This window comes from Schistocerca gregaria, chromosome 1 (assembly GCF_023897955.1).
Source record: "Schistocerca gregaria isolate iqSchGreg1 chromosome 1, iqSchGreg1.2, whole genome shotgun sequence".
Taxonomy (NCBI): Eukaryota; Metazoa; Arthropoda; class Insecta; order Orthoptera; family Acrididae; genus Schistocerca; species Schistocerca gregaria.
Genome location: NC_064920.1, coordinates 826,582,638 through 826,606,836, shown reverse-complemented (window position 1 = coordinate 826,606,836; position 24,199 = coordinate 826,582,638). Strand labels below are relative to the sequence as shown.

Sequence of the window (24,199 nt, the reverse complement as noted above, 5' to 3'; positions counted from 1 at the left end):
CATATATCTTTCCTGGATTGTGCGAGTTGTCTACCTGATACATGAAAGGCTACACTCGCATCGAATCTTGTAAACCCCAGCTTTGTGGAGCATCAAGTAATTTCTGACAGAGCACAAAAGGCTACTGCTTTCACTGGAGACTTTGAGTTTGATCAGAATCCGGCCTATTTTTAATGACAAGTTCTCCAAATGTGGCAAGAAGGTCAGGGATTTACATCTTTCTATGTTGTCTTTTTTGTTGTTTATGTCCACTTTACGTTTTATTTGTAGTGTGTTATGCATTTGCTGTGGAGAATACATCTTTGCTTTGAAAACTCTATTTAATTGTTTAAGCTCAACTTGTAGACTGTTTTCATAGGAGAAGAAAGAAATGCAGTTCTCCAACAATCTTCCAGGAAGAGAGTGGGGGGATTAGGGGTGAGTCATTCCTTAACCATCACAACAAAGTTCTTTCTCAATGTCCAGCAAAACATTTTACATGTAGTTGTGCAGATATTGATGGAAAAATTGTGAACAAATTTTTTGATCTTGTTGAAACAGAACTGGAAAACATTTCACCGTAGAATACTTAGAATTAAGATGAGACCAGTCTGGCGAATGATCCAGGATGAAAGCTCTTGACAAGGAGAAGTACAAAATACCCGTACCAAATCAGGAATTCGTCAAAAATGTGCACTTCACTTATGGTTTGTGAGAATTCTGAGGGCAAGCTGTTACTGCTTCACGTGAATTATAAATGTGATAAATTGTGAACAATTTGGACTTAAAATACCCCCAAAGGAACCTGGTTCAGTAGAACAAAATCTGTTTGGTTTCACCACTATACTTTCAAGGAATAGTTCGCATCACTGCTACTTCCAGTACTGAAGAAATTACCAGGGACAAAAGCACAGTTTTAAGTTCACACATAGCCATAGAAGATCTGGAAGTGTGTAAAGGAAATTCTATAAAATTCATTGCCTGGCTTCCAAATTCAACTCGTTAGCTACAATCTTTGGATGTTGGTTACTTCTGGTCAACAAAAAATGGAGACAGATAGATAAATTCTACACGATTGTAAGGGAGCAGCAGCTGGGAATACATGCATTTCCATTCCAAAAGATTAGTTTCCAGATCTGAAAAAGCTTCTTTCAACCCTTGAAATAAAAGCTGGTGACAGAGTGCTAGTTTCAAAAAGAATATACTATATCTGATAAATAAGAAGCAAAGTGCTCGATAAGGTGCCATGCAATAGATAAGGAAATCAGTAATGTATGTAGTGTCGTTGGCGAGAATTTCCATGAGCATCTTAACAGCAAAAAATTAATTTATTCTTAAGAGAATCAATATGTTCCTCAGTAAAGGCAATTTGAAAAATCTTTGTTCATTGAGAAAAACAATATAAAAGTATAAAGGGGTAAAACTGCCACAAATTTACCTCCACTTACAAAATCCTCACTTCAGTAATTCTTGGATACTGTGCCTACAAAATCCCCAATCCTCAAATATATTTTTTCTTCAGGTATACACATTACATAAATCACATAGTGAGAAATTCATGAAACAGACTGTTGTGCTACTCAGCAACAGTGATCATTAAAATACAGCACACTTAAGTAACAATACAGTACACATTTTACAACATTAGCTGAGCATTGTTGTATGTGCTGTAGTTGGTTGCATAGTTACACATATTGAGCCTATCTGTGTCATGTTAATTTTAAAGTTTTGTATGTATGTACAGTGTAATGTACATATGTAATTGTGTGTTTCTTAATGTTTTAATTCATACATTACAATGAGTAGTGGGAGTAAGAGAAAATTTGTGCCATTGAATGTAAAACTGAAGGCTTTGAAATAACTAAACAAAGGAGAAACTTGTTGCTGAGTGTAGAATCAGTGAAGTGACAGTTGGACACTGACATAGAAACAGAGACAAAATAGAGAAGTTTTCATCAAATAGCTGTTCTATATCGTCATTTGAATCGAAGTTAGTGAAGAAATCAGAGTATGAAAAAACGAGTGAAGCTTTGTTCGTTTGGTTCACTCAGCAAAGACAAAAAGGAAATCCAGTTTCAGGCTCTATTCTGCATGGAGAAGCTGTATTTTTTAGACATGAGTTGAAGGATGGTGAGGATGGTATTACTGCAAGTTCAGGATGGTTGGATAGGTGGAAGAATTGATATAGCGTAAGGAAGATTCAAATTTGTGGTGGAAAGCCTTCTGCGGCTCTCGGATTGTTAGAAAACTTTCTGAGAAATTAAGAAAAATTATACAAGGAGAAAAACCTTACTCCTGATCAATTGTGTAACTGTGATGAAACAAGACTAAATTATAGAATGCTTCAATCTAAAACTCTAGCCTTGAAAGAAGAAAAGGAGTGGTTAATAGTTTTTGCTGCATTGAATGCAAGTGGAGACCATAAACTGAAGCTGCTGGTAATAGGCAAGTCTGCTAAGCCTAGAGCTCTAAAAAAATATCACTGCTTATGTCCACCAAAAATATTTTTAAGATTTTGTTTCTGAGACCAAAAGATACCTAAAAAAAAGGTGCTTGCCTTCCAAAGAAATCTTAACACTTGGTAAAGCTGGTTCACACAGCCTATGGATCAGTGTGTTTTACAATGGCTGAAAAAGAGGTGGTATTGTCGTTGCTTCAGATGCTTCTACAAACAACAGAAGGTGAAAGAACCATTGAAGAATTTAAAAAAAAAAAAAAAAAAAAAGAGGAAACAAAAAAATAAAGACATAGTTTATTGGATAGCCAATTCATGGTCTGAAATAAAGGTGGAGACACTGTAAAGATCTTGGAACCAGTTTTTACAGAATGAAACAGATATGTACAGTACAGACAAAGATGACCTACCATTGGCAGAACTGATGGAAAAGCATGGTGGATGTGGAAGTGCGAATTCAAGTGATGCTTCAGAATGGATGAACAGTTGAAAGTGGCGGATCTCGCAATTGTTGAAATGGTTAGTGAACCTGCTGAAGACAGTGACAACGAGGAATAGCCGGAAGAAATTGTGCCATTGATCACTCACACCGAGAGTTTGGCAGCACTAGGTGTAGCATTGCATTGTATCGAGCAGAAAGCAGAAGCTACTTCTTGCATCTCAGAAGATGGCACAACATTGCTGCTAAAAATATTCTATTTTAAAACAATGGTCTATGGACAACTTCTTTAAAATGTTACTTATATTTTTGTCACTTGGTAATGTGTACCCTTATATCTACATACAATACATGTATGCACTAGATTGTTTTTTATTTATTTATAATCATCATTGTGCTTATTAAACATTTATTCACGATTTACCCATCGATATAGTGATATTTCCATATTATCAAAGTTTTTTTGTAATTTGAGATAGCTGTCAGCCCCAATTAGCTGGACTCTGTAGAGTGCCACCTCTGGTGCAATCATTGCACAGATTTTTATATTGGTATGACTACTATCTAACTGTCCACCAGGCTGAATGGCCAAGAGCAAAGTAGACCACCCTGTGGCACAACATATAGCTGAACATAACAGGTTTGATTTCAATGGTGGCTGCTGTACAACCCAGGCATTTGGATCCTCCCCTCTACCACCAGCTTTTCTGAACTGCAATGGTGAGAGTTATCCTTACAACACACTCCCTGCTGCTGAAATTATTCCAGCCTCAACCTGCGGTAACCTATTCTCCATCTAACAATTTCTGCCCCATCGGTCTTATCACCTCCTCTCTGTTTTCATCCCCTCATCCTCTTTGTGCGCTCCCTCTGCCAATGCACCTGCCTAGCTTTCTCCGCCTTGCTCCTCTCTCTTTTTTTGCTTCATGCCCCACAGCCTCCCAACGCTGAGCCTGTTGACACACCAGCCCCTGCATGCTCCGTCATGTAGTGCTCTTCTCTCGCCCTACACCTATCCTGCCACCCCTTCCCCACCCTCTCCAGATTGCTGCTTCTGTTTCATGTGAGAGTTGCATTCTGGTCCTTGCTGTCAGAGATGGCAGTTTGTGTGTGTGTGTGTGTGTGTGTGTGTGTGTGTGTAGTTTTTTTCCCTTTTCTGAAGAAGGCATTGGCCAAAAGCTAAATATGTAACTTGTCTTTTTGTTGTTCTCGTCTGCAACTCGTCATCTTTGCAGTGAGTAATGATGTATCTTTTCCTTGTATTGCTAAAATCACTTCTACTCCACTATTCTGTAGATGAAGTTTTATTTGAAATGCTGAGGAAGCAAAGGCTGTTGCACTCTCAGTTCAAACGAGGCTGCACAAATGAGGACAAGGCAAAGAATAGTGGAGGCTTGTGCGTCGGTGAAAAGATATATGTGCAAAGCATACAGCAGCTACCTCCATCATACCCTGGCTAAAGATCTGGCAGTGAAACCAAAAAAAAATTGTGGTCCTATTTAAAATCACTAAGAGAGTCTAAGGTTTCCATTCAGTCACTCATTGACTAGTATAGTTTGGCAGTAGAAGATAGCACAAGGAAGGCCGAAGTTTTAAATTCCATGTTTAAGAAATCTTTCATGCAGGTGAATTGTACGGACCATTGCACAGTATCCCGTAGATGACAAAGTAGTAAGCATCCCTGGTGTAGAGAAACAACTGAAAGAGTTGAAAACAAATAAGTCACCAGGTCCGGATGGAATCCCAGTTCAGTTTTACAAAGAGTACTATATGTCATTGCCCCCTTACCTAGTTTTCATTTATCGCGAATCTCTTGACCTGCACAAAGTACCAAGCGACTGGAAAAAAGTGCAAGTGGCTCTCGTATAAGAAGGGTAAAAGAATGGACTCGCAAAATTGCAGAGCAATATCCTGAACATTGGTTTGCTGCAGAATTCTAGAGCATATTCAGAGTTCAAATATAATAAGTTTCCCAGAGACCAAAAAGCTCATGTCCACGAATCTGCACAGCTTTAGAAAGCATCATTCATGCAAACTTATCTTGTTTTTTTCTCACATGATGTACTGCGAACTGTGGTGAAGGACAACAGGCAGATTCCGTACCTCTAGATTTTCGAAAAGCATTTGACACTGAACCCCCCTGCAGACTGTTAACGAAGCTACATGCATATGGAATAGCCTCCCAGATATGTGACTTGGCTTGAAGACTTCTTAAGTAATAGAACCCATTATGTTGTCCTTGACAAAGAGTGTTTGTCAGAGACAGGAGTGCCCCAGAGAAGTGTGATAGAAGGGTCATTCCATACTAAGTCACCCACCTGCTACAGATGTTTATGAAAATTCTGTTTGAATTGTATGTGTAAAGACAAGAAAATATTCCAAGATTCATCCAATTCTAACAAGTAGTTTCTGAGCTATCACCGTTTAAAGTTTTAGGCTAATTGTATTTCCGAGGGCGATGAAGATGCAACTAAAGTGTGCATTCTTTTACAGAATTCAAAGCAAAATCGTTAGTTTTGCAGCTATAGCCTTGCAATTTTCACTGTAACTGATACATCTACAAAATTCCTATTTTATAATGTTCATTCCTATAATAATACAACTGTGAAAATAACGGATGAACTCAAGTTTTATCTATCAATTATTTTAAAATAAAAGACACATCCATTGAGAATTTTACAAAATAGGTTTACTTACATTTGAACACACGAGTTGGCAATTATTCGTTTTCAAACAAATCCTTTGTACAAAGAGTTTTTGATGACTTTAAAGTATAATAACTATTCTGTTGAAGTATTATATCAAGCTTATATGAAGCAGTATATGAAATGTCCATTAAGGTTTTTTTTCCCAATGAAGCATTGAAATTCATGTCCTGACTTGAATTTCATGTCTTGATGGAAGATAGCAGGCAGACTGCTTATCTGAACTTTAACACACTACTAATAACTCCAAAAATGATGTATGTTTCTTGACTTTAAATAAAACAAAAAAGATAAAACTACAACTACAGTAAAATCTTTGTCCCAGTTTAAAAATAAATAACAAAAAATGTACTAATAAATTACGGTTTTAAGCAGCTGATCTTCCAAGTTGTAGTTTTAAAAGCTTTTACTTCTATATAACCTCTACTACACCCAATTTGAATTTTAAAACAGCCATTCTACATGTTTTGAATAGATAAAACTTGTTATGATTTGAGTATAAGATAAAATCGTTACAACTCAGAACCCCACCAATTTTTTTGCACCACTTGAAAGGCAATTTTATGCTGTTTTCAAAAATATATGGTTGTATTGGGTTAATTGGAGAGATTTTAGCTATTCATAATTTTCTACGCCTACGTCACAATTGTGAAATAAACAATATTTTGAGTTTCAGTACATTTTTTTCAATGTGAATAAACATTATAATTAGGAATTTTTTAGATCTACCAGTTTCAGTGTTTAATTTGGAACAAAACAGTGAAAATTTCAAGGCTATAGCTTCAAACGTAATTATTCTGCTTCAAATTCTTTAAAAGCATGCACACTTTAGTTACATCTTAATCGCCCCCAGAAATACAATTAGCCTAAAACTTTAAACGGTAATAACTCAGAAACTACTTGTTAGAATTGGGTGAAACTTTGGGTATTTTCTTATCTTTATGCATACATTTCACATTTAAATTTTGGAACAAAATCAAAAACCTTGCATGTAATATCTACTTTTGGCTGGATGATTTGGCATGGAATGACCCAGGAGTGTTGCTATTTTCTACATACATAAATGATCTGGCAGACATGGTGGGCAGCAATCTGCAGTTGTTCACTGGTGATGCTGTGGTCTGTACAAGGCATTGAAGATAAATGGCTGTGGGTGGATACAAGACGACCTAGACAAAATTTCTAGTTGGTGTGATGAATGGCAGCTGGCTCTTAATGTAGAAAAATGTAAGTTAATGCGGATGAATAGGAAAAACAAACCCGTAGTGTCCTGCTTGACACTGTCGGGTCATATTGAAAGAAGACACTGAAGCAATTCAGAGGCGAGCTTCTAGGTTTGATCAGCATGCAAGTGTTACGGATGTGCTTTGGGAGCTCATGTGGGAATCCCAGTAGGGAAGAAGACATTCATTTTGAAAAACACTGCCGAGAAAGTTTAGAGAACCGGCATTTGAAGTGTTTCGCGTAGGGACTAAGAAGGTAAGATACGAGATTTTGGGCTCATACAGAGGTATATAGACAGTTGTTTTTCCCTCGCTCTATCTGCGAGTGGAACGGGAAAGGAAATGAAACAACTAGTTGTGGTACAAGATACCCTCCACCATATGGTGGCTTGTGGATGTAGACTAGTTTTGAGGTGTAGTTGTGTTAGGACTGATGTTCATTGGATTTAATGTTAATCATGTAAGCTGACTCGTTCCACATCATTTTAATAAGAATTCAAATGATTCTAAGGAATGTGTAACTAATTTTCCTTCATGTTATTATCATTTTCAGTTATCTTTCAAGTGATGAGAAAAGATATTTCCAAAAGGTTTGTTTGATTCAATACATTTTATGATGATCCTGTTGTCCTTTTCTTGATACTCACCCATTTTCTTTAGCGGTTGCTTTTTGTTGTTTTCCTTGTAAAATAATTTCTCCTTCCCCCTGCACAATATTCTTTTCCTAAAATTTTGAGCAAAAACTGGTAATTGAATGTTTTGTTGTCTATTTCCTTTGGTGTACATGAGAACTTGACCTACTGTAATCATGAACAGTGTATCAGTTTAAGTGATATTATTATTGTTTAATATATCATTATGAGTGGACTTTTATAGGCATAAAAAAATAAAACCTTTCATCAACAGTTAGCTCCCAATGAAATTTAGCACTGAAGGTAAATAAATATGTTTTTAGTGAAGGAAAATACCAAATATTGCTATTTCATGTTGCAAGAGTTTTTAATTAATTGGCTTATGGGACGTACCCACACAGCCATCTATGTAGTGGAATGTCAAGTATGACAATAAGAGTGTAAGGACAACACAACATCCAGTCCCCGTGCAGAGAAAATCTCAGAACTAGCTGAGAATCGAACCTGGGTACCTTTGGTTAGCAGTACACTGCGCTGAACACACAGCTACCAATGTGGACATTGTTGAAAGGTCACTCACCCAGTTTTCACTCTCCCCTGCGAATTCACTCTCAGATATAGCTTGAAAACAAAAAGCCAAATGATACTCCAAAATACATTTTAATACCCTGTAATCTTTATTTTTTATTTGTTTGAATAAGTTTTTAATCTTATGTAATTACACGATACATTTTAAGTGTTTTTATTACAAAACTTTTGGCACTAATTTCTTTTCAGTATCTAAAATTCCTTACTAGTAAAGCCAGTGAGAAGATGAAGGAAAATAAACGAAGAACCATGAATTTTTTCTCTAAAATTAAAAACATCAAAGAGAAAGAAATTGTGAGAACAGAAGTACTGAATTTCTAACGACAATTTGCTTCTCTGAAACCCAGCTGATTACTTCAGCTGCAGACCTTGCCTTGGAAACAGGTACAAATATAACAGTACAATTAAAAAAAGGAAAGTAGCTGCATAAACACACTTTTTCAGAAATACTTGTGTTGTACCTTTTACACTTCTAATAATTAGATTATTCATGCGAAATACATTTTTGCTCTCCACAATTAATTTCTCACGCATGTCTGCTGTTAAACCATTAGCAAATTCTTCCATTGCAGTAGCTAACATCTTTTTTAGGGCCGAGGGCTTTTGTGGATGGAAATCTGTTACAGAGTCTGAGTCTGCATCATGCCACCAGCCTGCAGGTAGTAATTTTTCCCGAAAAGCACGTTTACGTCTTAGAATCTGACCACCAGACAATAATCCCATGTAAAGATGGTATATATAAGCTGAAAGCAGAACGGGATCTTCTTTCTCAAGTTTTTCAAGATGATATATATATGTTGCTACACTGGCTCGTGGTTGGTAGTTTGGTCCACACCATCCTTCCCCTAGGTAACGTGCAAGATCACGTTCGAATGCTTCTCGGCGTCGTAATCCAGGCACCTCTAATTGCGCCAATACCGAATGACGATCCATTGCACCTTCCAAGAATCTAAACACTTCGTAGAAAACAAGGAGTCCGTCCGCCCAGACTGTGTTGTCAGACAGTGCTGTGAAATAAAAAAAATACAGACTGAATTCAACATACTGTGGATTTATATTCAGTTACTACACAATTGGTTCCCATAACTGATGTAATTGGAGAATAACTGCAGGAAAAACTTCGGAAATGTATGTTTTATGAAGGTTACAATTATATATATATATTTTTCTTTTTTTTTGTGATAAGAAAAAGAAGGTTGACTCACATTGAGGTTTTTTTATAGGATTGCACCCTTCTCTTACATGTTTGCAAGAAAACCTCTTGTGAGCTTAAATAGCTGAAAATAAGGATAAGGGGGTCTTCCTAAATTTAGTGCCTACACTTCATATAATTATCTTTTCATCGAAAACGTATGTGCACACTTATAGTTTGTGGCCCAATGTTTGTGAGATATCTGATGTTATTTCTTTATCAAAACCTGTAGTAGATGATATTATTAGTTGGCATTCTAAAAATGTTGAGTCAAGGTCATATTGGAATGAGGCATAATTATCTGCAGCGGTGTTATGAAAAATGGCCCATTTCATTTTTTGTCTATCAGATGGTGGTGCAGGCATAATTTATACTGAGATGTTAGTGACAAGACAATTCCAACAAAGTTTGAGGTGTTGTGGAAGATGCCTTGAAAGGAACCTATGAGTGGAAACCCATGGTGACACACAGAGTGTACAAGTTATAAGGGCTGCCCTTGGCAGTAAACTTGAAATACACTGGGTTCAAGTAGAACATATTGTAATGGGATTTTATTATTCATTACTCACTGATAATGACAGATTACCCAAATCTCCAGTGGAGAAAATGGATGTAGATACAAAGTAAGGAAGGTAGTGTCACACGTAATTCAGCAGTTTGTAATGTCATTGGTGGACAGTTTTCGACATGGATTCTTATTGTGACATAGTTACAAAACATGATCAGCTATAGTTCACCATAAATTTCTTTGCCTTGCTTTAAGCAGCAGTTAGGCAACTAGTTTCAGCTGTTTAACAGCCATCTTCAGATTTATGAAAAATACATAGAAATTGTTTTTGTATCAAGAAAGGAGATAAACATAAAAAAAAACATTTAAAGTAAAGACAGGATAATACGCTATAGTTCCTAATTTAACTCTTATCACAATGTCTCTATAATACTAGTTGCACATCTTGTGACATAACACACAAATTTGCTAGTTAAAGGGACAGATTGCTCCTGTAACCCACACATTCAGATCTGAAGATGGTTCGTGTAGAACCAAAACTAATCACATAAAAAATGAGTGCAGTCTCCATGGACAATAAAATCTGCCGTAAGAAATATTTCGCTTACCAAATGCAAGTTTTGCATTCACTAGTGCATCACTGACTGCATGAACATCTCTTGTCGCTGTTCGCATCTGCTTGCAGAAAGATAAAGCAATGTCACCCATGGTGGTCTCCCTGTGACAAGGAAACAAAAAAAATTATTGGACAAGAAAATTCAACAAGTTGCAGAATATCATCTTTAATTACAATGAAAAACAGACATGATGACAATAAAGTGTTCGTCTTAGTAGTACATTTTAGTCGAATCAGTGTGTCATAAATTGGATAGATAAAGATACAGAGAATTTCATCAATCCTTCATGGTCGAGACATGTAAAATAGACATAAAAATGATGTTTATCTTCACACCTCACACTATTTTATTATAACGGCATGTAGATACCAGATTGGATTTTTGATAAATGCCAAGCTATACTGCAAGCTTACTTTCCCATGTGCAAAAATCATAGAGGTTAAATTTCATTAAAGAAGTAAAAATAAACCTGTTGTTTGAATATTACAGTTGTTTACTAGGCTTGTTCCTAGTGGAGAATGTATGTATTTGCCTTCCTCCAGCCTTTGAACTGGCAATCAATCAGCCAGTTATGCAACAAGGACGTGCAGTTCAATGCCGACTCCAAATCATGGTGTAGCTTGGAATTGTTCACACTGATGAATCCAAAGATAAAAGAACATTAAGGGAATCATAAAGACTGGATTTTTTGAAATTCATGTGTGCACATTATAAAATGAGTTTTGTCGTCCAACACCAGTGGGAAGTGATTTTTAAAGTTTATTCATCTTGATACAGAAAAAAAAACTACCAAACAAAGTACTATAGACAGGTCCTGATGGACTTACTTAGAATTCGTGCCATAAAATTATTGCTGTTACTAAGTTAGAGGTAATTATGACTCTCTGAATCCAAAGTTATGAGTGTTATCTTGTATGTATAATGCACACATCTCTAATTTTTCCCTCTATGGATGAGCTCGACAAATTTGTAATGCTTATAATCCATTGCTGTATATGCATAGCGAGAATTATTTACTTGCAGTCACCATTCACAGCAGATTAGTTATGATTTAGACTAAAAGTATGGGATATTATGGTGCACTATGAGAATTTCTTCAGCTACCGGAACAGCTGCATCTCGAAAGTGTGGCATGGATGCAGGTGTGTCATCTGTTGATATTGCGGATAGATATGTGTGTGCGTGCGATTGTATACCTGTCCTTTTTCCCCCTAAGGTAAGTCTTTCTGCTCCCGGGATAGGAATGACTCCTTACGCTCTCCCTTAAAACCCACATCCTTTCGTCTTTCCCTCTCCTTCCTTCTTTCCTGAAGAAGCAACCGCTGGTTGCGAAAGCTTGAATTTTGTGTGTCTATCCTGCCAGCGCTTTTGTTTGGTAAGTCACATCGTCTCTCTCTCTCTCTCTCTCTCTCTCTCTCTCTATATATATATATATATATATATATATATATATATATATATATATATATATATATATATGACGATGTAAATAAAACAGAAAGAAACTTCCACATGGGAAAAATATATTAAAAACAAAGATTCCAAGACTTACCAAGCGGAAAGCGCCGGCAGACAGGCACATGAACAAAACACACAAACACACACACAGAATTACGAGCTTTTGCAACTGGCAGTTGCTTCGTCAGGAAAGAGGGAAGGAGAGGGAAAAATGAAAGGATGTGGGTTTTAAGAGAGAGGGTAAGGAGTCATTCCAATCCCGGGAGCGGAGACTTCCCTTAGGGGAAAAAAAGGACAGGTGTACACTCGCACACACACACACGCACACACACACACACACACACATATCCATCCGCCATGTGTGTGTGTGTGCGAGTGTACACCTGTCCTTTTTTCCCCTAAGGGAAGTCTTTCCGCTCCCGGGATTGGAATGACTCCTTACCCTCTCCCTTAAAACCCACATCCTTTCATTTTTCCCTCTCCTTCCCTCTTTCCTGACGAAGCAACTGCCAGTTGCGAAAGCTCGTAATTCTGTGTGTGTGTTTTGTTCATGTGCCTGTCTGCCGGCGCTTTCCCGCTTGGTAAGTCTTGGAATCTTTGTTTATATATATATTAGAGAGAGAGAGAGAGAGAGAGAGAGACTTCCACATGGGAAAAATATATTAAAAACAAAGCTTCCAAGACTTACCAAGCGGGAAAGCGCCGGTAGATAGGCACAATAAATAAAACACACACACAGAATTTCTAGCTTTCGCAACCGACGGTTGCTTCTTCAGGAAAGAGGGAAGCAGAGGAAAAGACGAAAGGATGTGGATTTTAAGGGAGAGGGTAAGGAGTCTTTCCAATCCCGGGAGCGGAAAGACTTACCTTAGGGGGAAAAAAGGACAGGTGTACACACACACACACACACACACAAGCAGACATTTGTAAAGGCAAAGAGTTCGAGCAGAGATGTAGGTCGAGGCGGAAGTACAGAGGCAAAGAAGTTGTTGAAATACAGGTGAGGTATGAGCGGCGGAAACTTGAAATTAGCGGAGGTTGAGGCCTGGCAGATATCGAGAAGAGAGGATATACTGAAGGGCAAGTTCATGCAGCTGCCACCCATTCCATATCAAACGGTCCCTTCCCTACAGCCTAGGCCTTCGTGGCAAACGAATCTGCTCCAGTCCTGAATCCCTGAACCATTACACCAGCAACCTGAAAACAGCTTTCGCATCCCGCAACTACCCTCCCGACCTGGTACAGAAGCAGATAACCAGAGCCACTTCCTCATCCCCTCAAACCCAGAACCTCTCGCAGAAGAACCCTAAAAGTGCCCCACTTGTGACAGGATACTTCCCGGGACTGGATCAGACTCTGAATGTGGCTCTCCAGCAGGGATACGACTTCCTAAAATCCTGCCCCGAAATGAGATCCATCCTTCATGAAATCCTCCCCACTCCACCAAGAGTGTCTTTCCGCCGTCCACCTAACCTTCGTAACCTCTTGGTTCATCCCTATGAAATCCCCAAACCACCCTCCCTACCCTCTGGCTCCTACCCTTGTAACCGCCCCCGGTGTAAAACCTGTCCTACGAACCCTCCCACCACCACCTACTCCAGTCCTGTAACCCGGAAGGTGTACACGATCAAAGGCAGAGCCACGTGTGAAAGCAACCACGTGATTTACCAACTGACCTGCCTACACTGTGTCGCTTTCTATGTGGGAATGACCAGCAACAATCTGTCTATTCGCATGAATGGACACAGGCAGACAGTGTTTGTTGGTAATGAAGATCACCCTGTGGCTAAACATGCCTTGGTGCACGGCCAACACATCTTGGCACAGTGTTAGACCGTCCGGGTTATCTGGATACTTCCCACCAACACCAACCTATCCGAACTCCGGAGATGGGAACTTGCCCTTCAATATATCCTCTCTTTTCGATATCCGCCAGGCCTCAACCTCCGCTAATTTCAAATTGCCGCCGCTCATACCTCACCTGTCTTTCAACAACTTCTTTGCCTCTGTACTTCCGCCTCGACTGACATCTCTGCCCGAACTCTTTGCCTTTACAAATGTCTGCTTGTGTGTGTGTGTGTGTGTGTGTGTGTGTGTGTGTGTGTGTACACCTGTCTTTTTTTCCCCCTGAGGGAAGTCTTTCCGCTCCCGGGATTGGAATGACTCCCCACCCTCTCCCCCAAAACCCACATCCCTTCATCCCTCCCTCTCCCTTCCTCGGGGGTGGGGGGAAGGGATAGGTGTATACTCGCGCACACACACACACACACACACACACACACACACACACACACACACACACACACACACACGTGTTCATCCCTACATCCTTACCCTCTCCATTAAAACCCACATCCTTTTGTCTTTCCCTCTCCTTCCCTCTTTCCTGAAGAAGCAACTGTTGGTTGCGAAAGCTTGAAATTCTGTGTGTGTGTTTTATTTATTGTGCCTATGTACCGGCGCTTTCCCGCTTGGTAAGTCTTGGAATCTTTGTTTTTATTCGTAATTATGTCCATAGAGGTTTAATTGTTTGCCAGTGGTGTTCAGATCTGAATTTGGCATTAGTTGGAGGCTGTCTAGTTCTTTTTAAGAACATTTCTTTATATCTGACCTGAGACATTATTGTTGATACTAAATATAATGCAGGCAACTAATGGACTTTTAATGCATGAGATTTCCACAATTATTCGTATATAGAGGTATGTAGTTACTGGGTTAGGGACTACTGAATCTGCTGTAGAATTATGGACGTGAAAGTGTAAATAGTTAAACAATCCTAAGAATAATATACTCTTTACAGGATACTCAAAACTGCTAAAACTTTTCAGGATGAATAAATCCACTGCAGTTATACTTGGCAAATCCTTTATTTGTATAAAATCGTACACATGACCCAGGTCTAAGATGTAAATCCTATCTTCAAGCATTGCGTGTGCGCGCCCACACACACACACACACACACACACACACAAAGAGGGATTCTTCATAAAATTGGTTAACATTAAAAGGGCCCATACAAATGTGAACATCAGGTTATACCTTCATTGTGTATGAGGAAGCTGTAGCAATTATGCGAAAAAGTCCAGCAAATTTATCAAGGAGCATACGATATCTCATTACATAAAAGCTATAGAACGTGAACCTCAAAAGTAGCTTACCTTATAAGTGTCCAGCATGACACATATCATGGAAGCCCAGCAACACCAGTCAACAGACTGGACAAAATATAAAATTAATAAAATCATAGTATAAAATATAAAAGGAGGCCAAACCAATATATGATTTTATCCAAATAAAGGATTTATCAAGTACAACTTAAGCGGATTTAATTCATCATGAAAAATCCTAAACAGAACTACAGTATTCTTAATAAAGTAAGATTGGTTGTTTCCATTACTTAAATTTTTGCTTATTGTATGGATTAAGCTTGTGATGTGGAATGTATCACGCAGTTTACAATGCTGATACAGTCTACAGTAAAAATAAAGCTACAAGCTAATCATACACTGTAGATATTTCTATAGCATTATGTAAATATAATTTAAACATTTAAAAATGCTCATGTAGTTGTTACAGTACTCAAATTTTAATTTGTAAAGGAAGCAAGTGCAAAGAATCTTACTCGTATTCCCTGAAGCAGGATATGCCCATACAATTAATTAAGCTGCCCTTACAATTTATTAAACTGTGTAAATTTAGCACCTTTTTTCATGTTGCTTTCTTAAAAAGATGACCAAATGCAGTTAAAAAAAAGGGGGGGGGGGGGGTAAAATTCATTTCATCAGTTGATGACCACCTTTGTGCTTTAGTCATGCTGGCTACTTTGACATGGAAGTCTCTATTTTTAATCTGTAACCATTTCAGATTTTTTTGAAGACGTAGCGACTGGAATTCCGTCTACCCAGCCACAATAAGAGAACTGAGCTCCAATAAATAAGCAGTGGCATTGATGCACATGTAACTGAAGTAATGTCAAGTCAGAAGATTTGATTGAGACTGTGATCTATGCATAATGTATCTATTTTATAATGTGAGCTAAAAATGTTACTCCAGGAATTCTTACATTGTGTTTTGAGAGAACTAATCATTCCATCTTATTTTCTGCTAAATCGTGTATATTACTTCCTACTTTTCCTTCAGGGGAAGCATATAAATTAAAAAAAAATGCTGGTAACTAGATAATAGAACTAGGTTGGTTTGTGATTCTACACATTAGCAGAAATGTGTTGCTTCATTCTGTGTGCAGAATGTTTATATTATAGTTTTCTGATTATCAAAGTAGTAGCCCAGGGAAATACATGGATGAAACTGTTTTCTTGACAGATAAGGAGGGGAAATGCTGTAATAGCAAGTTATCAAGAAAACGCCTCTATGACATTACAAGGGCAAGTTTTCACAACAAGGATTACATTTTTAGGATTGAAAATAATGCAGCACAGCTCATTTATCACCTCAGATAACGAAGGAAACTCCATGAAGAAGAAACTGTCCCTTTACTGTAGTGATGGTTGTCAGAGTAATTAAAATATCTGCCTATAGTATCTTATGTTTGAAATGTGTATTTTGTGTAATAAAACACCAGTTTTTGTTCAGCTCTTCATTATTGATCAGTACCTGAATTTAACACATTCAACACTATGCGTGTGTGCCATACGGGCGCGCACGTTTGAGCCGTATGGACGGCGCCTGTATGGGTGTGCCACTTTTGCATTTGCTGAAATGTGTTTTTCACTGCGCTATATGGCTGGTGGCTGTAAGATAACTGCAGTCTGTGTATCAGTTGTATGAGAAGAATATCTGTCATTATATCTATCATTTCTTTGACGACAATTCATGATTATGTAAGAGCGTTTTGAGTGAAATTAATGGTAGAGACCTGTGGGAAAGTGAAGTTCTTGACATTTTATTCGGACGACGACAGAAATTACGAGTCAGAAAGTGTTTCGAGTAATGAATCAGGTAAAGGTTCCCCCCCCCCCCCTCCCTTTTGGTTACTAATGTACACGGAAAATTTGTAAAGAAAACACACTGTCTTTTCTTTTTACCTAATTAGAATTACGATTTTCCATTAGAAGAGGAGCTACAATGATCAACAAATGTTACAGCAACAAATGCAGCAGTAGGTCTTCCTCAACACAATGCTGACAACTTGGCAGGGGCACAACCTCAGCTTCTAATATTTCAGTTGGAGTCTGCAGCCACTTGTTTGTGAAAAGGAACTGATGTTTATAACTGTTTTTTGAACTTTTTAGTGATGGTGTTTAGCGAAACAAAGACTGGCAGACAAACATGTAGGTATAAAAATTGGCGAAATTAAATAAAAAGGACTTATGTGGCACAAATGGGATCCAGCACACGAAATATATGGTTTTTTTGCAACTGTTTTGCATGTGTGTGTCGTGAAGTTACCAAAGCATTTTTACAAACAGGTGTTGCAAGTAAATTGTTGAGCTGTGATAGGTTTTCCAGTATTATGTTCACGCAGCATGCCAATAACAACTCAACATACATAAAAAAGGAGGAAAAGGATGATCCTCTTGATAAAATTAGACCTGTGTTCAACTTCTTTGTCGACAAATGTAGATCCAGTTTCATGTCATACGAAAATTTGACTATAGATGAAGGTATTTGTCCATTTAGTGGACATGTTGGCTTTAGGGTTCACGTGAAAAATAAACCCAATAAATATGGCATGAAGCTTTATGCACTTCATAATGCTGCAACAGGCTACATCCTGGACTTCGATGTCTACAGAGGATCATCAAGGAGTACTGACAACTGTATTCCAGCATTAGTAGACACTCTCTGTTCTCCATATTATGGTAAAGGCCGCTGTATTTACATGGGCAGATATTACATTAGTGTTCCTCTGCTGAAGATGATGTGGGAGAAGAATACATTAGCTGTTGGAACTGTAATGAAAAAGAGAAAAAGCTTACCAAAACAAAGAATCTGAAGCAAAATGAAATGATATTTTGGTGGAATGGGCCCATTCTAGTGCTGTTGAAAAATAAGTGTGATGTACACTGTCTATCCACAAAACATCAGGTTACCACCACAGACATTCCAGTACATTAAAAAGGTGGTATTACACAAGTAATGAAGTCATACGTTCTAATTGACTACAATATGAACAAGACTGGTGTAAATCATGGGGATCAGCTGTACAGTTACTACCCATTTGCATGAAAAACAATGAAGCGGCGGAAAAAACTTTTCTTTCATTTTTTTGTAATGTCTATTTTGTACAGAGACATCAGTAAACAGAAAATCTCTCTTACGGACCTCATAAAAAAAAAGTAAGTTTGAAATTGGTATCAACAGGAGGAGGCTTCACATCTTTAGAACCAACACCAACACCAAGCACTAGCCTTGACAGAAATTTTTGTTGTCACTTTCCAGAAAAAGTACCTCCCATGACAACAAAGTAACTACTACGCATTACTGCAAGGTTTGCTCCAACAAAGGGAAGAAAGACACCAGCAAGTGGATAAGAAGAGAAAGCAGATGATGGTGCAAAGACAGCAGTGTAGGACTCTGTGTAACTCGGTGCTTTCAGGATTGCCACCTGAAAGTGAATTATGTATAAAATATATGTAATCATTTTATATTGTAAAATATTACATAAAAACCTCCTGTGAACTCAAATTCTTTTTATTACGAACACCAGAAATCATGTTAGGAAATGTAAAAATTTTTCCTTGTGAAGGTTTCTCATGTTGTTGGGAAAGTTTGTACACCTCTACTGATGCAATATATATATATATATATATATATATATATATATATATATATATATATATATATATATATGCTTACAGTTTTCCTAATCTATAAAGTATAGTGTTTCAAATGATGCTAGAAATGTGCCTTTGAGACCCTTAGTTATTGTACACTTATCTATTAAAGTAACTTCAAAATTGCCAGTGCACCTGCACAGTAGAGGTGCATACATAGCATTGTGGAATGTGTTAATTGATAACTAACATGTTCTCTGCCAATCAATAAATACAGCAGTTGAGATACGAGAAGATTATACTACATAAGTTACTTGAACACTGGCTTCATACACAAAATTGGGGGATATTTGCCTCTTGAAGCAGACTGCATTCAGTATTATTTGGGGAAAAAAATATTACATGATAATCAACATGAATACTCTCATCCGGCACATTTGCCATCCATGCTGCAAAATACTTCCTACTTTTCCACCGCATGCAGTCATAAGTTTTAGGAAATCTAGTTCCCAGAATACAAAACTTTGTCTACCCTCGCCCTCTCTGTAAGTGGGTCACTCTAATTCCTGGGATTTAAGTTACCTGCTCTTTCTTTTTAATCTTTCCTCAGCCTATCTTTTTGTCCTGTTGAAACAATTCTTCAGTTGCAGTGGTTAAGTAGTGTGACCCTTTTACTTTTATATGTCTTTTATCCGCATTACTACAATTTTTGTCTCCTGAAGGTAAGTGCTACAGGCCAGCAGTTCTGTGTCATAATTTATTAGTTTTTTCAACTGGATTTTAGTTTGGTACAACATGAAATTTTACACACAGTACTTTCAATACTACTCGTACTATCATGATCACATTTCTGTAAGACAGTAAAACTTCACTTATTTTTTTTTGTGTCCCAGCGAAATATCCAGTATGCAGAAGTTATGATGCAGTGTTTCAGAGTTGGTTGGGGGGAGATTGGTAAGGCCAATATTAGACTGTAATAAAATTTGATGGTGTAATAAGGAACTTTGTGTCGCACATATAAAAAAATTTATACAAATATTCAAGACAGATGAAGCACTGTGTAGCTTACAACATCCCAAACACAAAAACAGAATAAAAATTCCTCTTTCAGTGCGTTATAAATAGCTTCAAACATTTCTGGTATTATTTTCGTCAATGTGCACTGCAGCATTAGAGCACTATACCGATAATGTAAACTACAGTACTCAGAAATCGTAGTCTTTTGCGGATATAGCATTTCTGAGGAGAGTGTTCAGCTTCATAATATGAGGAGCCACATTGTTGAGCACATATTGAAATGAACTCTCTCCATTCCCAAAGAGATTTTCATGCAACTTTACGCCTTCGACTTGCAGCTCCCGTAGCAAATTTTGTTGTATGTCTATCGCATCTGAAGTCCACAGCTTCACCCAAGTATGTTTCCTTTCCTTCTGCTTCTCTTGCAAATGCAATTGCAGTGCACGTAACCTCAGACAAGGTATAATTTTACTTATGGCATTGGTAGCATAGTGTGTTGATGTTGGCAACAACCATTCACTGCTGGGAATTCATTTCACCATGAAGTAAATAATTAAATCTGTTCTTGCTCTATGGTTGACAGATTCTTGTATGTGCCCTTGTCAGCTCAGTAAATTAGTTATATTCGTAAAATGAAAATTTCACAACAAAACATTTGCATTATATGAAGATGCACACTACACCGCCAATGTTGTAAGTAAAATTGAACTGCAGAGACTAGTATTAAGTCATTGTCGGCCATTATGAAGGAACTTTGACGAGATATTCGATGACAGTGTAATACCCCATTTTGCACCACATCAAAGATTGTTGTCAAAGGAAATCTGATAGTATATTACCGGCCTAAGCTCCATCAATTAACACTGCACTGAGGTTGACAACTAGAAAACCACTTTGTTGCAAGCATCCGAATCCAACTAACACTTAATTTTTAATGTTACAAACTTGAGATTGTTTTATAGATTGACAGATATTCAACAACAGTATAAACTGCAGTAATAAGAGTCGTCACGAAACCCAGATGTTATACAAAACCCAGATGTTATACAGAGGCTGTACAGTTTTGGAAAGTACAGTGTAACATATGAAGCTTACTATTGCAGCAATGGTGATAGCCATAGAGGAGGTTGCTAGCAGATGTAGCACTCATTTGTTTTCCTGAAATTACACGGCTTCTGCTGAACTAGGGCACAACTGGACAAGAATTATTGCATGTCATTCAGGAATCATGAAACACATCAGACCTCGTACTGTATAGGCTATAGTACCATATTATTGTATTTCTATATTATTTTGAGAACTGGTAACATGAGTGGAAGAAAAAAGAAAGCATTATTATCACTGAAAAGGTACAAATTTTGAGAGTTGTGAAGGAAAACAGTAATCAAAAGCAAGTAGATATTGCCAAGGAATTAGGAATTCTGTGTCTACTTTAAATTCTATAGTAGCAGAGGCAAAGGAAATTGAAGATAGTGCATGTGTGTTTGGAATTTCTACTTGTAACAGACACACATTTGTGTGGGAAATATGACGACATGGAAGATTGATTGTTGCAGCGGTTCAGGCAACAAAGAGCAGAAGGCATTCCTACAGTGGCCCAGGTGGCATTCCTATAGAGGCCCAGTGCTTGTGAAAACGCAAATGAATTTGCAGTTTGACTCAGTGTGGAAAATTCCAGTGCTTCATCAGGTTGGCTGCACAAATGTAAGGTAAGACATGGCATCAGCTGTCAGAATGTATGTGTCAATAGCAAAAGTGTTGATCCGTGCGAGATTGGAAGGAAACCCGTTTGAAAGAACTATGCTCCTAAAAACATTTTCAATGCAGATGAGATGGGCTTATTTTACAGTGTAATGCCTGACCCCACATTGGCATTCAAAGGCGGGAACTGCCACAAAGGAAAACAAGGTAAACAACATGTAAGTGCTGTTATGTGCTAACAATGATGGGAGTGAGAAGCTCCCCCTACTTACAATCGAGAAATTTGCCAAGCCCCGTTGTTTTATGAACATTGTCACATTTCCCACAAAATACACGTAAACAAGAAATCGTGGATTGCGACAAAAGTTTTCGAAAGGTGACTTCGAAGTGTCGCGAAAATGGGTGCAGCAGGCTGGAAGATCTTATTGTTCATAGACAGGTGTGCAACACATCCTCCCCTTACTTCCTATTTGAGAAATGTGACCGTGGAATTCTTTCCAACAAACTGCACGAGTGAGCTCCAGCCACTTGACCTTGGAGTAATACATAATTTCAAGTTGCATTATCGCAAAATGCTGCAGCATGCCATCAGGTGTGTAAACAATGGGAAAAAAGGAAGAAGTGAAACTAAACATTTTACAGGTAAGATTTTACTTGCCATTTATTTCTTGTTGTGTTACCGGATCCAAAAACACTACGAGAAATTATTAATGAATTTGTTTCTTCTGATAGGCAATGCAATAAATTGCAGCTTCATGGCACAGAGTTTCAGACGATACCATTTGGAACTGTTTCCGAAAAGTCCATGATCATAGTGGAAATGATAATACTGATGATATTTCTATTGCTGAAATAGTTCAATGTGCATCACGGGGTCTGGACGAGGAAGAAACTGACGATGTGGATGATACAGAAGAGCCTCAGCATTCCTCAGTGACAGTTAATGATGCAATAAATGCATTGGAAATAATTAAACAATTTGTGACACGCCACAGTGTTTCTGATGAAATAATGACAGAGTTATACTGCATCAAAGAAGAAAACAAGCCAAAATTACAGACTTTTTTACAAAATGACTTTTCTCCCTTGTAGAGGTTTACATTTTTCTTTATATTTTGTTATATAGGCTTACTAGGTACCATACATAACGTTTTGTAGAATGTAACTTTTTATTTGCTGGATTTTTCATTTGTGTTTACCAATTAATATTATAGTATGGTGCTATATTTCATATATATGTTTTTCACACTTATACGTTTTTATTCTGTAGACCGCTGAAAAACGCATAATTGGCGTTATACTATATTTTGTTTACAGTGATCCTCTCACTCCCATTTTCAGTCTTCTCCCACATTGCCTTTTCTATCTTTCCTGGCTTTTTGTCCCACTATTTTCTCTCCTCCTCCTCCTTTCTAACCATTAATTAATTTTTCTGTCTTCAACATTTTCTCCCCAGCAGTCATTTTATTAACTTTCATCAGTAACATGTTAACTGTTCCATCCTGTATATTTTTTTATCTGTGCTACTTATCTACTAACTAACAAGTATTCATCTGGCTAATCAGTTGCTCTCTCATTTACAGAGCATTATCAATAGTTTCGCTTCAGCTGACTGTACCTACAACTCCACAGAAGAAACCTCCAATTCACAGCACTGTATCTCATGTTGCTGTAGCAACGTATCATGTCATCATCATTTTTATCATTAAATGTTCTTTGGAATCTACACTTCTAGTTTTGCTGATACATGTGGTAAAATCAATAACAAATTGCTTTAGCTGTTAACCAAGTAACAGCACCCTCTGCCAGACACTTCACTGTAGTTTGCAGAGTACAGATGTAGACGTAAAGTATACAAAAGTTAGTTTATATACATCTATGACCAAATGTAAACAGTTAAAACTTCGAACTACTAGCCAGCAATAGGCTGACTGAACAAAAAGGGAAGAAAGTAAAATGAGGGTGAACATGCCACTGATGTCATGTGAGATGGAGCACAAGCTGAAGTAAGGTAAGGATGAGGTAAGATGTGCCTTGGCCTTTCCATAGGAACTGTCTTGGCTATAGCTTTGAAGAAAACAAGTAAACCATAAAAGAAACCTAAATGTAGATAAACAGACAGAAATTTGGATCCAACTCTTCCCAAACACAGGATTATTCATAAGTACTACCAGGATTTAAAAGATGATTATGCAAAAACTACAAAACATACAGAAAGTACTCTCTGGAGGAAGTATTCGAAAGAAAACCAAATAATGTTCTAATTTAGTCACAAAACAGAAGAATATTGAATAGTAATTTGCAAGAATAGAATCTCATCCAAGACTGAAACATTCATAGCATGATTTTGTTATTGTAACTGAATGATGCCTTTCGACACAGGATTTAATAAACTGATAGTGGCATCTCAATCCACTGCGCTCAGTGAACTTCACCCAACCAGTCATCAAATAATGCTAATGATGACACAGTTCATTACTGGAAGGAGATAAGTAAATTATCATTGAAGTGAGGAATGAAGAGAAACCTCACAATAGGAGACTTGTGTTTCAGACGATGACTTCATCAGAATCTTCGGAGATGGCTGATGCATCACAATTATTGTGAATTGTGAGTGTCCAGCATTCCAGTCCCTCATTATGCTAAAAACAACATTGAGAGGGTATGATAATTTGTGAACAATAAACTGTAAATATGAGTGACTTTTAGATACCATAAGCCATGTGCTATGCTAAACAACAAATGCTAAGAGTGAAGATACTGCCATGAATCTTGAGTCTAGAAATGATAAACAATTTTTATTAAATTCTAATAACTATTTTCTTGAGGAACTGGTATTTGTTGTGACAGTGCCACGACATTTAACAGTGCCACCACGACAGTACGCGCAAACAGCAATAGAGGCGCTCCGCAACTTGGCTGAGCGCAGGAGCACCACCTAGCTATTA

General features: G+C 37.7%; 2 protein-coding genes across 6 annotated transcripts in view; one reads left to right on the top strand and one right to left on the bottom strand.

The window, feature by feature from the left end:
- The window catches only part of LOC126271747 (tRNA wybutosine-synthesizing protein 3 homolog), a 51,966-nt gene extending 35,578 nt beyond the window's left edge, over positions 1–16,388 (top strand). Inside the window, exons 4-6 of one of the 4 annotated variants that reach the window (XM_049974175.1) lie at positions 8,211–8,405; positions 15,661–15,826; positions 16,120–16,388. In XM_049974175.1, coding sequence (XP_049830132.1) covers positions 8,211–8,342 — 132 coding nt within the window. In that variant the 3' untranslated portion in view covers positions 8,343–8,405; positions 15,661–15,826; positions 16,120–16,388. Of the gene's footprint in view, positions 1–8,210; positions 8,406–15,660 lie in introns of all 4 variants that reach the window. The other 3 variants (XM_049974176.1, XM_049974174.1, XM_049974177.1) reach the window with 3 other exon arrangements.
- Positions 8,088–24,199, bottom strand: part of LOC126271720 (uncharacterized) — a 72,782-nt gene continuing 56,670 nt past the window's right edge. For both annotated transcript variants that reach the window (XM_049974172.1, XM_049974173.1), the window contains exons 3-4: positions 10,330–10,439; positions 8,088–9,028 (exon numbers count right to left, since the gene is read on the bottom strand). In XM_049974172.1, the coding sequence (XP_049830129.1) occupies positions 8,373–9,028; positions 10,330–10,429 (756 nt within the window). In that variant the 5' untranslated portion in view covers positions 10,430–10,439 and the 3' untranslated portion in view covers positions 8,088–8,372. The remainder of the gene's footprint in view (positions 9,029–10,329; positions 10,440–24,199) is intronic.